This window comes from Pterocles gutturalis, unplaced genomic scaffold, assembly GCF_000699245.1.
Source record: "Pterocles gutturalis isolate BGI_N339 unplaced genomic scaffold, ASM69924v1 scaffold21707, whole genome shotgun sequence".
In the NCBI taxonomy this organism is placed as follows: Eukaryota; Metazoa; Chordata; class Aves; order Pterocliformes; family Pteroclidae; genus Pterocles; species Pterocles gutturalis.
Genome location: NW_010108422.1, coordinates 44,531 through 59,899, shown reverse-complemented (window position 1 = coordinate 59,899; position 15,369 = coordinate 44,531). Strand labels below are relative to the sequence as shown.

Genomic DNA, 15,369 nt, shown 5'->3' with positions numbered 1-15,369 from the left:
ACTTGTGGCCTCAAGGGTCCTGTTGTATTCAACTCTGCATGAACATGTGAACGTTACTACATGAAACTTATCACCCAAATGCTCAACACTGTGTATTTGTCCTCCTAAGGCAGACAATTCGGTAATAAACAGTACACTCCCTTCCAGTCAAGACAAGCAATGACAGAACATACATTCTGCTCTAATGGTTAGTTTTCTTGTTTGAGAAAACTTTATTTCAGCAAATGAAAAACAGAAGAGACTACTGTGTAGCAACAGCAAGTATTGGGATTTGTTACTCCTGATCTCCCCTCTAACTGATGGTGGGAGGGAAAATGATTGCGGGAGGAGGGGCAAATGAGATCTCAGTATGCACACACAAGTATGGAATAGATATGTATCGTGGAGCTTGGCTTACCTTTAACTTCATACTTTTCTTTTTTCCTTATTATACTACAAAAACATTAAGAAAAATAAAGAACTTCAATGCTACTAATAAGACTTGTAATTACTCTTCAGTCAATTTGGCATGGAAGCCCTTCTGGCAGCTTCACAATTGCAACACTTGAAAACCAAGCATTTTCCCTTTGCCAGCAATGGAAGGTGTTCTTATGGCTATCCCTTTGTTTGAAAAATCTACTTGGAAATTCTAAGTATCATTGAACCATTGACTAATTTGCCAAGTTGGCAGGTATCCTTAATGAACCAGGGAAAACCCTTTCTCTGATCACTTTATGAAAGAGGGACACTTGGAAGTTACCCTAGAAAACCCACTCGACCATTACGTCATTCGTATCAATACTGTACATTTTGCAAATCCTGCATTCAGGGAATTACTTTCATTTTTCTTCCTGATAGGGCTTTATCCTGGGCAATTACTGTGTCCTCTTAAAGCAAAAGAAATTTATTTCAACACACTCATTTAAAAAACAGTGCTGTTAAAAAGCTTCATCCTTACTTCTTCTGTAAATAACAATTAAAAACAGCATCAGAAGTCAACAATGAGAAATTTCTACACGTACCTGGGCCTTATGAAATTCTGAGAACCTGACAAGGTCACAATTCAATAAAGCTTTTAAACAGTTCAAAGTCCCATGGTAGTTCACATTTCTCAGGCACGCAACTAAATATCTTACTTAACTTGAGCCTACACCTAAAATACCATCTCAGTGTAAATAAGCACAGCTCTGCATAAGGAATTCTCCACTGCAAAATATTAAGGAAACTATAAAGAGGTCTGACCAATATTGAATATACTTAATTAGTGAGGTTTAATGAATAACTCAGAGACTGAATTAAAGGTCAATATTCAAAACTGGTATAAAAAGCATCTTTACTGAACAACTTATGAAAAGGAAACTGTGTATCATTTGAGGCCATTAAACAAATTACATTACTGACACTGACAAGAATGCAGTAAAATGTTTACCATTTTGCTTGTCCACAAAGTATTCAGTGAAAAATATACCAAACAGATCATATTACACTAGCAACCATTTAAAAAAGTCAACGTAAAAACAGCAATTATATTCCTAACTGCTTTGTTCCCCTGTCGGTTTTCCAAAAACCTGAGAGGACAAACATCCTGCGGATCACTTTTCAGTCTCATTCTCAGGTTCACTGTCTCCACTATCACTGTCTCTTCCAGGGTGTTCTGGCATTGTTCGATGTTCATCCACTTCGGCCACTTTCAATTCTTCTTCCTTTATTGTTTCTTCCCCTACCTTATCTTCTTCTGCATCTTCCTGCATGCCTTGCACTTCACCTTCTACCTCAGTCTCTTGAGTTTGAATAGTTTCTGGTTCTTCGATCATGGCAGGTGGGGGCAGTAAACGCTAGATGATTAAAAAAGAAACGATTTTCAGTTTTTACAAGAAATTAATCTATTTGGACCTCTATTCATATTTTAGCTTGAACTGTTCACCTTGTATTTAGGATTTTGCATTAGATAACAAGTTAACAACATAGACTTAAAATTTAGAAGCCCTAGTAATTTGTAAGCACTTATTTCCTATATTAAAAAAAAATTTAGAATTATCTTGTCTCACACAATGCTCTTATTAGACATATTTTATTGCCTGAAAAGAGTGTGTCAAAAACTCAGTACTTCCAATTCAAAGATATCAAACACGTTTCATTATCCCAAACATCCAGACAAGTAATAGGACTATGGTAAATACCTACTTGGAGCAACACGCACATTCCTACAGTAATCTCATCTATTACCTTTTCAAACTCCTAGATACATCTAACTTGCTTTTTGAGGCCTTTAACAACTCATTCCAGTAATTTCCCCTTAAAACATCTTATAAAATGCTATGTGAACATTGTCTGTACTTATACAAGTTTCACCCACAGCTGTAAATGTAGAACAATGCAAGTTCCAGTAACAGTTAAAGCAACGCTTAGATGTTTTTCACATAATACTCCTGGAAAAGTAATTTAGTATATTCAAAGTGTTTTGCTTGCAACAAAAACAGTAGTTTGCAAAGCATTCTAAGCAGCAATGGCAGCCAGATTACAGACTTTGGAAAAAAAATTCCAAGAATACAGTGAGCTGAAGAGGATGGATGAATGCCACACAACTCCAGGCTGTACAGAAACACTCATACTTCTTGCAGCCTGACATTATTTAATGACATGATAGATATTTCCTTACAATATTGTGATACATTTTAATGACATGAAAGCTCAACAAGCCTCCCATGGATGATTGTTTAGTTTTATTTTGCTTAAAGGCAACTTGGGTTCACATGACAAATTAAGTGTTTAATTACAGTGAAGTCTTATCTTCAATTAGAATGACACTAATATTATAAATATCTGACAAGCATAGCAAATCTATGAAGTGATTATGACTACCAGCAGAGATATGAAAAGCTTTTTTTATAGACTTGAAAGTTATAATGGTCTTTATAATCCAGCTGTTCACAGAAAAAAAATCCAAAACCAGAGATCCTTTAATTATAAAAATATGTTCTTGATGCACAAGACAAACTCGGACTTCTATGATTTAGATGTATGTTGTGCTTTGTGACTACTACTGTTAAAAGTAGTGTCAAAGAAAAACTATCATGTTGTACTAAATAAGGTAAGAGAAATTTAATGCCTGCACTTTGTTTTTTGTAGTTCACTTTTTGTCTTTCCCTGGCAAGGAGAGTGTGATTCATTGCCACAGGAGGAAAACAGCTAGCAATGGATAAGATTAGGATGCTAGAAAAGAATAACTGATATAAGGGTATAAGCTGAAAGAGGGTAGATTTAGACTAGACGTTAGGAAGAAATTTTTCATTATGAGGGTGGTGAGACACTGGCAAAGGTTGCCCAGGGAAGCTGTGGATGTCCCATCCCTGGAGGTGTTCAAGGCCAGGCTGGATGAGGCTTTGAGCAACCTGGGCTAGTGGAGGGTGTCCCTGTCCATGGCAGGGGGGTTGGAACTTGATGATCTTTGAGGTCCTTTCCAACCCAAAACATTCTATGATTCTATGGTTCTACAAGAGCAGAAGGATTGAGTCCATATTTGATTTAGGTTTTAAGGAAACCCATCTTTTGGTAGAATTTAGACGCTACCATCTGCTTTTCAGGACATGTATACGCTTTTGAGTTTTGACAGGGCTATCCATTTGTATCTGAATGTGGTCCACTGCACAGTCCACTGATCACATATGATCTGCATGGTTGAGAGATCTCCAACTATATTAGACAAACTGGCTCCAAAACGACTCTCGTCATGTGCTTATAAGACTGGATTTCTAACAAAACAGTGTGAACTTTCACTAGTTGCAAAGAAATACAGTTAGAAGAAGTAGAGATTTTAGTAGTGTCACCCTGCTTTCTCTATCCTCTGCTTTTCAGCAGACAGATAATTAGAGCACTTCCCCAAAATGGTGAGAAAGTATCCTGTACACCTGGCAAAGGCTTTTTCTGGGTAGCAAAATGCTTCAAATTTGGTTGAAGCTATGTCTCTCATAAGAAAAAGAACATACTACAAAATTCACTGGATAAGAACAGCAGAGAAAAATAAATTTTCTATCTGAAAGTCTGACATTCAGTTAAAGGGGAAGTTTTGGTTCTGATCTCTACTGATTACACTGTTCCATATTTGAAGAAACAGTGGAAGAAGGAAGGAAGAAGTGACAGAGGAACATCCTTGCATTAAAGAACAGAACCTAGATCTCACAGACAAGTACCTTGGACTAATCTGTTCAAGGATACAGAGCCATGCTCACACTCTCTTCCCACAGCCAGTTAAAATACAGAGTGAGTAGTGTCCTTTTACATCCATTTTTTCCACTTTCGGAAATCTTTCAGAAGAGCAAAAACCAACAAGGGAACTTCAGAGTGCCATGAAATAATAAATTATAGGTAATATAATCAAGATACACCCCAGACATTAAGTGAAAGCTGACACAGTTGAGGGGTAGCATTTAAGATCTCTCCCTTTCTGGTTTACCATCAACTACCTCTAGGCATCTAGAGGGCTAAGTATGCTGAGTAAAGGCAGCTTCCTGCTCAGTATCTACCTCAGCTACCTTAAAGCTCTGCTCACTACATAAGAAGACAAGGTGTTTGTGTTGGGTTCTGAATTCTGCTTCAGGGATTAAACACTGACAAAAATAGGTACAGGAGTCAGAAAGCATCTACAGCTGCTTCCAACCCCATGTAATTTTGCTTGGTGCTGAAGTAGTGCTGAAAAAAATCGCTCCAGAATAAAAACGCTACAGTGCCCAACCAGCCTGGGTAGTGCAGTAAGCTAATATGGTTAAAATGGTCTTTCTATACACTGCAGGCTTGTCACGAAAACCTCTGTTACAAAACATTATTGCTCCACGCAGTGGTGCTATAATATCACTAGCTAAACTTACCTGAAACATAACACACAAGTTTACTTCCAGTAAATATGGACAGGCTAGTTCTTTATACTTAATGAGTAATTTCTGGACCCAGACAGAACCACGTCTAGCACTTGGCATCAGTTACTGCTGGTTTTGGAGTCTTAAATTGGGGCTTAAAAATTACTCAAAGATACAGTTCTTCCTACTGCAGGATTTTTAAAACCTCAATATTCTCACACCCAGTCAAAACCTTCTTGAATTTTAAACCTAACGGGAACCATCTCAAACCTCAACAGCATCTCATGTCGCTTACTAAAAATCAATTTTATTTTAAATGAACACCTTCCAAAACTTAGAAGGTCCTTACCTGTTGATAGTGGCGTGTACTCTGTATCATGTGCATATACATATTGTACACGAAGTTAGCCATTTGAGGCATGTTCTTAATAACATGTATTTGGTGAGATGGTCTTTCTCCATTCTAAGGAAGGGTGAAAAAAGTAGACATTCATCAAGCAAAGCAAAACAATCATTATTTAAAGGTTATTTAACCATACTAGAAAACATACACCCCAAGAAACTAAATAATGCTTTTTAAAGGAAAAATAGTTTAATTACTTGGAAAGATAAGAAGTGTAGGTCTTAAACATTGTGAAACTGGCTTAATCATCATACTGCAGCCCAACAAAGAAGCTTCAAAAGGAAAGACTGGGTTCTGATGCTTACTCCACAAAGTACATTTTGGACTTGAGTCATTTAACATATTAAAGACACAAATACTTTACGATCAGATTAGGACGTAGCCTACTTGTCCACCACAGCCCAACTCTTTCTCGCTCACACTCGTCAATCACGCACACTCCATTCTTTGTTGCACAATGGACCGGAAAGTTTCAACAGAAGGGGCTCTCCCCAGACCTGTCAACAGCACTTACAACCAGGGAAATCCCTGTAACTGAATCTTGGGTTCATGCAGGCACCCCTTCCCAAAGCTTCAGGAAGAAAAGCAGATATGCTCCTCCATTTCTTAATTTAGCATCCTACTCTATGTCCTGTGCTTAGATGCTTAATACAAACGCTTCCCTAGAGATCTAGTGCTCTATTACTAATTATGTTTTCGTACCTATGAATCAGCTCAACAACAATTTTTTTTGTGATTTTGGACCCAATCAAAAAAAAAAAAAGTTAATTGGTTATCCTGAATTACTCAGTTAAGTGTGATTTTACCTCTTTTAATGAGAATGATTAGCTTTGTGTGACATTGGGGTTTTTTTTAAGAAATACCATTATTTTATTTCATAACAAGAACAAAAATATATAACACACTAAACACTTACCTATTTATCACAAAAGAAATATATTGAATCATACAGTCAGAACTTCGGGAAAGGCAGGCACAGAGTTATACTGATAACTAAGTTTTCTGGAAAAATCAATTAAAAACTGCTAGTGTGTATCACGATAAAAGTTAACTTTAGGGACACAACTGTCCAAGAGGCACTGCTTTAGCAGAAAAGACAGTCCCACCTCTTATAGTCCGCTCAAAAAAAGTGGGCAAACACACATACACGTCACAGATAGCAAAATTCAGAGCAGCTATTCCTACCTGTCTTGTTGTTGGAAAACATTCTGTGGGAACGATATGGAGGTGAAGTGGTCGAGCTGTGAGTTGGCTGAAAGCTGGAGTTAGCTCAAAACAGTTCTGAAACAGCGACACCCTTGCAAAGATATAAAGCCCCAGCCTGGCTCTTGACATGGCAACAACTAATCGTCGAACATCCCTTCAGAAAACAAACAAAATCAATCACATTCTTTTTAACCAATGACACAGTTGCAATAAAAATAACTAGAAGTATATAGAAGTTTTAATTAAAGGAAATATAAAATCATCTGCTAAAATACTATTTTGTCTTTAGTTTTTTTCACTACATACTGTTTCAATAACTAACAAATCCTAGAACCATTATATAAAAGAGGGTTCACTGTACCAATAATGACATGAAAAAAAATCACCCTTTACTGTTTTTCTAGACTTCACAGGTAAAGACTCAGTTTGAGAACATCATAATAGTATTTCTGTATCCCTGAATGAGTAAACATGAGTTTGATAACTCATCTAGCTACTGCTGATTAGACAAGTCTTCCTCTATCCCACCTCAAAACTGAAGTGCAAACATTTTAAACTACACATCATAAGGCAACTTCTGCAGTGATGAAACACTTCTGATAGAAAACAAATAAAATACTACTTACAGGAAAGAATCTGTGAGAAAATTTAAACCTGCATTTGTTCAACAAGCATTATATTCCTATTGTTCTACTAGGGTGAAACAAAGTTCGGCCTATCTGCAGTAATATAAACTATAGTATAAGAGCCATTACTAAAGGATAAAGTGGTTGTGAAGAGGGTACCAGACAGTTATAAAAGGAAGTATGTCTGAACTTTATTCAATACATAGCATTAAACTTCATTTCTACTACATACTCAAATCACCGAACACTTCTGTATAATTTATTATAAACATCTTTCAAATACTGAAAACATACAGTTTAAAGGCCCTACAAGAGTCTCTTCTTACATACCTAAGGTGGCCTACAGCTTTGGTACGCACTAGTGAAAGGAGAATATAATCATTTTGTTGACCTTGAAATCTGTCCACAGTTGTTACCTGGAGAATCAAAAAACAAGAAAAAACTCCATAGGTTAATATTTTCTATTTCAATTAAAACATGACACCAAAATTTTAACATCAACTTCAGAGTGAGATTGCAGTAAATGGAAAGAGAAAAGAAAATATTTTAACTGTGTTTTAGTTGGCTTCTAACTAAAAATCATCAGCCTGTTCTTTCTGGGAGATGCTGTGAGGAGCTTTTGTCTGACTGTATACTGTTTCTTTTACATTTTTATTCAATTCAGACAGCTAACAGTGGGGTACTATTAACAAAGATTATGGAAAGCCATCAGTTTAAAAATCCAGAGTTTTAACCTGCAGAATTAGCACCACATTTTTATAACTATAGTTTTTATTTCTTTCATCAGATTCATCACCATATTTTTTATTAAATCATTTCCACTCTGGGTGCATCTTCCTAAAAGTGTGGGGTTTAGGGTTTGGCTTTTTTTTTTAAGGACAAAATAAATGACAAAGAAAAGAGTTATTCTGTCCCATGTAGTCTGTAGCCTTTCCAATTTCACCGACCTCACTTTGTTCATACGTCAAATTACAAACAGGCAGAAACAAGGGCACTACTCTATGAAATTCCATAGCACGTAGGTTAATAAATGTGTAGTTAACCAGGGAATACTTGCGCAGAAAGCTGTGAATCTATTAAATTAGTCTGTTCTAAAATATGACAATTTAAAAACAAACCAACCAGAGCCACTCCAATGACTGATATATTGTCAAAGTCACCTTGTTTGGCCGTCCAATCAGTGGATTATTTCCACACCGCTGATTAATGACATCACGGATCAGGTGTTTTTGTCCATTGTATGTTGTCAGGATACTTATCTTGTCTGCAGGATAACCAAGCAGGCACATATACATGAAGAGTGCTACAACATACTCCGCTTCACCAAGATTCTTAAGTTTAAAAGAGAAGAGAAAAAGAAAAGAAAAAAATTAATAAAAAGGGGTTACTCAACTTGTAAGGCTGGAAAGAATAACACCTGTGACATTATCATATATCTAAGAGAAATGTCTCTAGATTTTATATTTCCTTGCTCACTCAATAAAAGCCATTTTGAAAGAATAAAAGAACCACAAGTAGGTTTAATGACATAATTCTGATTCCTTCTCAGAGAACTGCTGAAAATATCAAAATCAATATTATTGTCAGTCATTGATTGACACTTTCCAATATTTACTCAGAAGCTACCAGTTTTATTTCAGAAAGATTAAATTCTAAATAATTAATAGTCCTTAAATATAATAATAATTAAATGTTAAAACATTTAAACGATATTTCTGGACTATTAAATATTTACACATTTGTACCTGAATGCACTTTACATGCTTATAGCTCTCTGCCCAAAGGAACTGCCACCTTAACTGTATTATTACAGAACCCGATCAATACAATATTTCATTTTCTCCTTCTTAAAGGTCACATGCCAAAAACCCACTTGTTATGTAAAATTGTGGGATTATTATTTGTTAAAAAATATTAGAGGATGATAATCTACAGATACCTGTATTTAAATATATGGGTTTAAAAAACACTTAGTGCCAGTATAACATGGTTCTAAATAACCAGGCAAAAAAGTTGCCATGACTCACTCTCCAGCAAGCTGAAATTAAGAATTAGTTAAACTAGAATAACTAAACCCCTTTCAGCTGTAAATTAGGAGACAGACGTCTGGATTATCAAATCGTTATTTCTACTGCAAGCCATAACTACTGTATTTCCTAACTTTTTTTCTGTGCCATTACTTATAAATAATGTCTGTCCCAAAGCATCACTCTTCTAGCTACAGGAAGGTTTGTCCTATTTCTACACCGAAGTTATTCATACTCTGTTTAAATCCATTTTCTGTCAACAAGTTACCTTTCAGGTTAAAAACTTGTTCTCAGTTGCTGACACTTACTCCTGCTTTATTTATACTAGGAATCTAATCCCCACTTGGTGCATGTTTGACTAGGCTGGACATACCAGCCTCATTCGTTTTTTCTTATTAAGTGGGCTCTGCATTACTTGGAAAATGCAGCTGCCAGGCATATCAAGCACCTGTGGGTGTGAAGGTATTCTACAAATTTTAATCTGCTTTAAGTATGGAAAGAAATGCCTAAATTCACAAAGAGAAACGGTGGCAATCCATTATCTCACCAAAAAACACGCAGTGCTACCAACATACTCTGCTAATATCTCTCAATCCTCAAGATCATGAAAAAAAAAAAACCTGTAGGAAGTATTAGAAGTTTGCTCATGAAAGAACAGTTGTAATGATAATAGTGTTCTGTGTCCTTGTGTGAGTGCTCTCAGTCTTCTTTGGCCCAGTGGCCTAAAGCAGTGCTCAGATTCTCAATTATCAGAATCCCATTTTTAAGGCACTAATTTCAGCTGTTCCTGTTCCACAGGACTTTTAACTACTTATACATTACAGCGTTACAGATTAAAAAACCAAAATCAAAAGAAACTCTCCCCTCCAAACGACTCTGTCCTCAATCTATAAGTGAGATAAAGTGGATTATGACTCACCATTGCCTTCTTCACTAATAGCACACTAGCATGTACTAAAAAAAAAAAGTGAGAGGAACCCAAGCAAAACATATTAATGTCTTTCATACCTTTCAAAAAAATAGATTAACATAACTCTCCATGATCTTCACAGGGAAAACATGACCATGAATATTATAAAGTATATTGTTTGCTTTCCATAATATCAAGCAAAATATAAGGTGTTAACTCCATGTTTGAATTAAACTCATGAACTTGCACACAGCTACAGCTTCTAACTTCTCTGAAACCTCAACTGCTGATTTAGGAACCAGTTTGTTTCATCGCTGTTTTTAAAACAAGAAAAATAAGAGTACTGAAAATACAGGCATCTCATTACAAGTGTAAAAGGTTTTGCAGTATTTAAGAGAAACAGATGGAGGCTGTGGTTGGTGGCTTAATTTGAAAATTTAGTTGAGAAATTCCAAGAGTAAGGTTTTTTTGGCAATTCAGTCTCAATGTCCCTCTGCCTCTTACATATATTTCTTGCAACACTGTTTCATTCTTTTATGAATGGGCTTTTTAGCATTATTACATGCAGATCAAATCAATACAGTGACTCTTCAAATTCAAATATGTGCAACAGAGTAAACTTTGATCCTTCATGTACATGGGAAATGCTACTGTTTATTTCACTATCATGACACTACAGCTGAATTAAAATGGACTTAAATTTGCCATAGGCCAAAACAATGTTTCATAATGAATCATACACCAAATCTCAGCACTCCCATAACACTGAGAAAACACAGATACTAAGCGAAGTCATTCACTTTGAGCAAAAAGCACAACATAAGTTATCATTTTCAACATTCAAAACTCATTAACAGGAGAAAAAAAAATCACGCATAGGCATGACTCAGTTACCTAAGAACATTAATTAAACATCAGTTTACTGTATTTTGATAGTCTGCCTTCATTGCAAATTTAATAAGCCATATCCAGATTAAATAAAGTATACATGTAATATTTCTCTTACCTGATAGAAATAAGGATTGGGTTCAGACTCTCCCACACCATTGAAGTCTTCTACGTTTATAAGCTGGAAGTCATATAAAAACCCAGCATTGGCCGTTCTGAACTCTGGCAGAAGCTGCACGTGAGGCAGGTTACCCAGATTCTTGTAACGCCAGTTGTAGAGGTTACATAAACTGTTCAAAAACACACAGAGAGAAACCCCAAACAGTTAAAGCAGTTTCCTGAACTCATTGAACATACTCGGATGCACACAACCCCTCACTTTCAGGATTTCTGAAACTTCTGTAAGTTTTTAACAAAAAAAAAAATTTTGCTGGATAGTCTGTTCGAAGATTAACATACTAGTACACACTATCCAGCAAAATTATTTTTTAAGTTTTGATTCTGTTTGGTTCTCTCACAGAAAACGTCATATTTCACTTATTTGTAGAAAGCTCAGTGCAGCACGTGCAGCCTTAAACCTGTTCCACTTGAACAGCTTTACACTGAAGGGTATAATTTTTGCAAAGAAATCTCATAGACATTTTCATGGGTAACAGAACTTAAGGATTATTAATGCTTCCTTACAAAAAGGAAAGAGTAAAGGAGAAAGGATTTTCTGTACTATCCTTTGTAAAGCTTATTACTGCAAAAATAACTTTGTTTTCGTATTTTATGTATTAACATGAGACGTGAAGGGAAGCAACCAAAATCTACCAATTCTGAATCATCTCTGGTATTTATAGGGACAAGAATATAACCAAAATGTCTAATTCAGAAATGCACAACAACATCCAGACCAGATAAAGTAGCAGACAGTTCGTGGGGAAGCTACCTATGATCAGAAAAGACAAACTGTAGGAAGGTATGGAAGAAATCCTTGATCAAGAAACTGCTTGCAAAGAGAAGTAATTCTTCTACTCTCTTATCTCTAAGAAATTTGCTGAGATGTTGCAAAAAAGTTGATGGCAAAATAAACTTAATTTATCATCATACTCAGATATCATTTGCATTTTTAAAATCACACTGAACTGTTGTTCATATGACTAGAAAATAATATTCTACTACCCTCAACATTTAATTTTCATACATTAAAAAAATGAAGTTCACCTTCATATTGTTCATTCCATTTTATGCCTAAAAAAAAAAAGGATTTAAAACTAAACTTACAGTAGCAAGATTTTCTATGGAGTAGTTTTCTCTTCTTTTTTTTCCTTCTTAATATGACACCACAAATATGTACTTTACACAATACATAAATCTGACACCTAAATTACCACAGTGAAATGACAAATAAATGAATAAAAAAGAGAAATTATCTTACTACAGATACACAGTATCTCTTTTAATATAAAAAAAAAGGCTTTATGCTCTTGTGTGAACAACCAGGTTGTCTCCAATCAAAGCAGAAGCTCTGCTGAAATACTCCAAGAAAAGCACCCTTTTGCAGACTTTAAGGGAAATATATATTCAAAGTTAAATAAATCAAATCTTTATGTAGCCTAGAATATATTAAATATATAAGTTTAAAAGAGGAAGCTTCTGCAAAAAGTCCCAGCTGTAGAAAACCAACCCAACAAACCACTTAAGCCCACTAAAATTCCTTTAAATATCATTTTCATTAAAGTACTCATACAATAGCAGAGTACTACTATATTAAAAAAAAGTAAATCTGATTGATCTCATTGCATTTCAGCAGTAAAATCTGCCTTCCTACTCTAAGCTGAAACAAATGGAACAAACCAACTAAATTATGGTTTTGCAAACTCCTGTCCTAATAATATTAATAATAAAAAATTCCAAAATTATATGTGCACTTTTCCAATTTTTAACCCGGTATTTTCTTACAAGCCAGACATGCCATTTTCTCTCTCTCACCTTGCTCTTGCTCTTCCTTGTGCATCCAAGTCAACAGTTGGCACTCCAATACGAACAAATCGTGTAAAAAGAGACTGCTCCATGTTGGAGTATTTTTGAAAAGCCATGTTCTTAATGACTGGTGGCAACTGATGATGGTCACCAATCATAATCCAGCGCTTCAAACGACTGAATCCATCCTGGGGGTTCTAGAATTAAACAATTACACAATTACAACTATTACAATATAATTGAGGCACTCAATTACAACATATTAATAGTCAAAGTGGCTGTCTTAGTCTAAGCCCTAAATTTCAACATTTGTTCTTAAACTACACTAAACTGCAGTAATTTTAAAGACTATTAGCTTCTTTCCAATCTACTAGCAGAAAAAGGAAGTAGTATTTTAAACAGTCTTGTTTCTCATAAAGCAACAGGTAAGTTTATCTATTATAATCAGTAGACAAACATCAGGTTAAATGTTACATTGTTTTAAAGGCTAAAAGTAATATAGTATCAAAGGACAAAAGGAAGAACCACAATTACAGAAGTTACAGTAGTTTTACCCTAGAACAGTCCTTTAAACTTTATTTTTTTGGATTCTGAGAATATGAAATTCCTGAAGCATCTGAAACAGTTTTAGTGCTCACATGCCTGAGGCACAAACTGTACCTGCCTTTCAAGTGTCTCTGTAGTTCATGTGCTTCACCTGTTTACCTCTGGAATTCCCACATGGCCTCTTCCATGACCAGGATGTGCCTCTAATTAATCCTCACCCTGGCTCTTGGACCAAATGCTCTTCAGTATGTTTGGTGTATCTCTTTCCACTTCCTCATCATTCTTTGTGTACCTATGTTACACACTTACAGAGCTTATGAAAGAACACTGTAACATAGGGACAAAAAAGGAACAGATTGTGGGCAACTCTACCCAGAAATTAGAATCCTGAAGATTTCCACCTGCCAGTTTTACAATTCAGACCCTCATTTCTTACACACTCCTGTGATATCTCCCTTTCCCCATAGGAGCACTATTGAAGAAAGAGCCTAAAGTTGGTTCTCTTGCCACTTGAAGTTGAAAAGCTCTGAAGCCCTCACTGATCAGAGAGCAAGGAAGGAAAACTGAACTCTGGACTGTCCAGCTCATCAAGCTTGAAGATGCCTTAGTAAGAAAGTAAGAGGATGGAAATTATTTTCAATGGCATGGAAAAATATTTCTTTGTTTTTTCCCCCTCCCAAAAGGTTACTGCTTTGGACAAGACCAAACATTCTACACAAACTTTCTGCTCTTATCAGCAATTTCAATCTCAAAGAGCTCTCTTAAGAGCTCTGTTTTAAAAAATTTCTTGCTCTGAACTGCAAGTGCAAGGAATCAAGCACTACTACTCTGTAAGCCTAGTGCTTTAGGTTTTGTTAAAACAAACCCTCAATTTTCAAGGACTATTTGGATGGCTCTTGTAAATAAGGTCATGGAATACCCCCCAGAATATACTGAAAAACACTGTAAGATGCTTATTTCACCAAATATAATAATTTCATAATCAGTGAAAACCATGGTAAAAGCCATGCAGGATTTATTCCTTACACAGCACTGCATAATGTTGTGTTATGATTTATGAGAAGCCTTGCCCAAGGCTTGCTCTCCAAACACTCCAAACAAGATGGAGAAATACGTGTTCCTGTTCAGAGTTCATGCAGTATTTGGGGTTTAGAGCATGAATTAGTTACCTATGGGGTCCGAATTATCTAAACTCAGCAGTCTTTAACACCTTCTCAATGTGTTAAAGAACTACATTAATATCCCTAAAACTTAAAAACCTAGAGTTAAACAGCAACTAAGAACAGGACCTGGGCTTTAACGGCAACATGGTTAACTTGGACCTGCATATTCTTTTGTGCAGTAGGCCCATACTGAGTTACATTCCTGCAATTATATTCTACTCTCCATCTCCATCCAAGAGCAAAGTGAAAAATTATGAGCTGCAATTACAAATATATTAAATATTTCACGGAGTTTCTATCACACATTTTTCAAATGTGATTGATTTTCTTTTAGAATGAAAATCCAAAAGCTTGGATGTGGTTTTCTAGAAGATTTAAAATTACTGCTTTACAATGAAAATATCTGCTCCAGGCAAAAATTCTGAAAGGAAACCTAATTTAAGTATGAGCAAATGCAGAGTCTGTATTTTTCAGAAAGCCACTAGAGTAAGAATCAAATCAACAGTACAGACTATCTTTTACTGACTTTCCACGTGTCAGCTTCTGATCTGCAGCTAGAGTTTGCAGAGAGTTCCTGAGGGAGCCCATACTTCACTTCCAGAGGTGAAATTTTATCTCATGATAATCTGAGGTTACAGAGATAACAAAGCCAGAGATGTTCAAGAAGCACACTTTGCTTACTTATGAAATCCTCCAGTTCTTAAGAAAGGAAAGTGATGCTTCTCAAGCTCAGGTTGCTAAAAGCAACCACAGATAATCTTCACTGGAGCCACAAAAAATTTAAAGTCTGAGTGAACGTGTTG

General features: G+C 35.7%; 1 protein-coding gene across 1 annotated transcript in view; it reads right to left on the bottom strand.

Moving 5' to 3' along the window:
* Positions 1-1,295: 1,295 nt before the first annotated feature.
* The window catches only part of AQR (aquarius intron-binding spliceosomal factor), a 58,253-nt gene continuing 44,179 nt past the window's right edge, over positions 1,296-15,369 (bottom strand). Inside the window, 7 exon segments of the mRNA XM_010072642.1 lie at positions 1,296-1,814; positions 5,182-5,295; positions 6,421-6,595; positions 7,398-7,483; positions 8,228-8,398; positions 11,011-11,182; positions 12,867-13,054. Of these exon segments, the coding sequence (XP_010070944.1) occupies positions 1,572-1,814; positions 5,182-5,295; positions 6,421-6,595; positions 7,398-7,483; positions 8,228-8,398; positions 11,011-11,182; positions 12,867-13,054 (1,149 nt within the window). The 3' untranslated portion in view covers positions 1,296-1,571.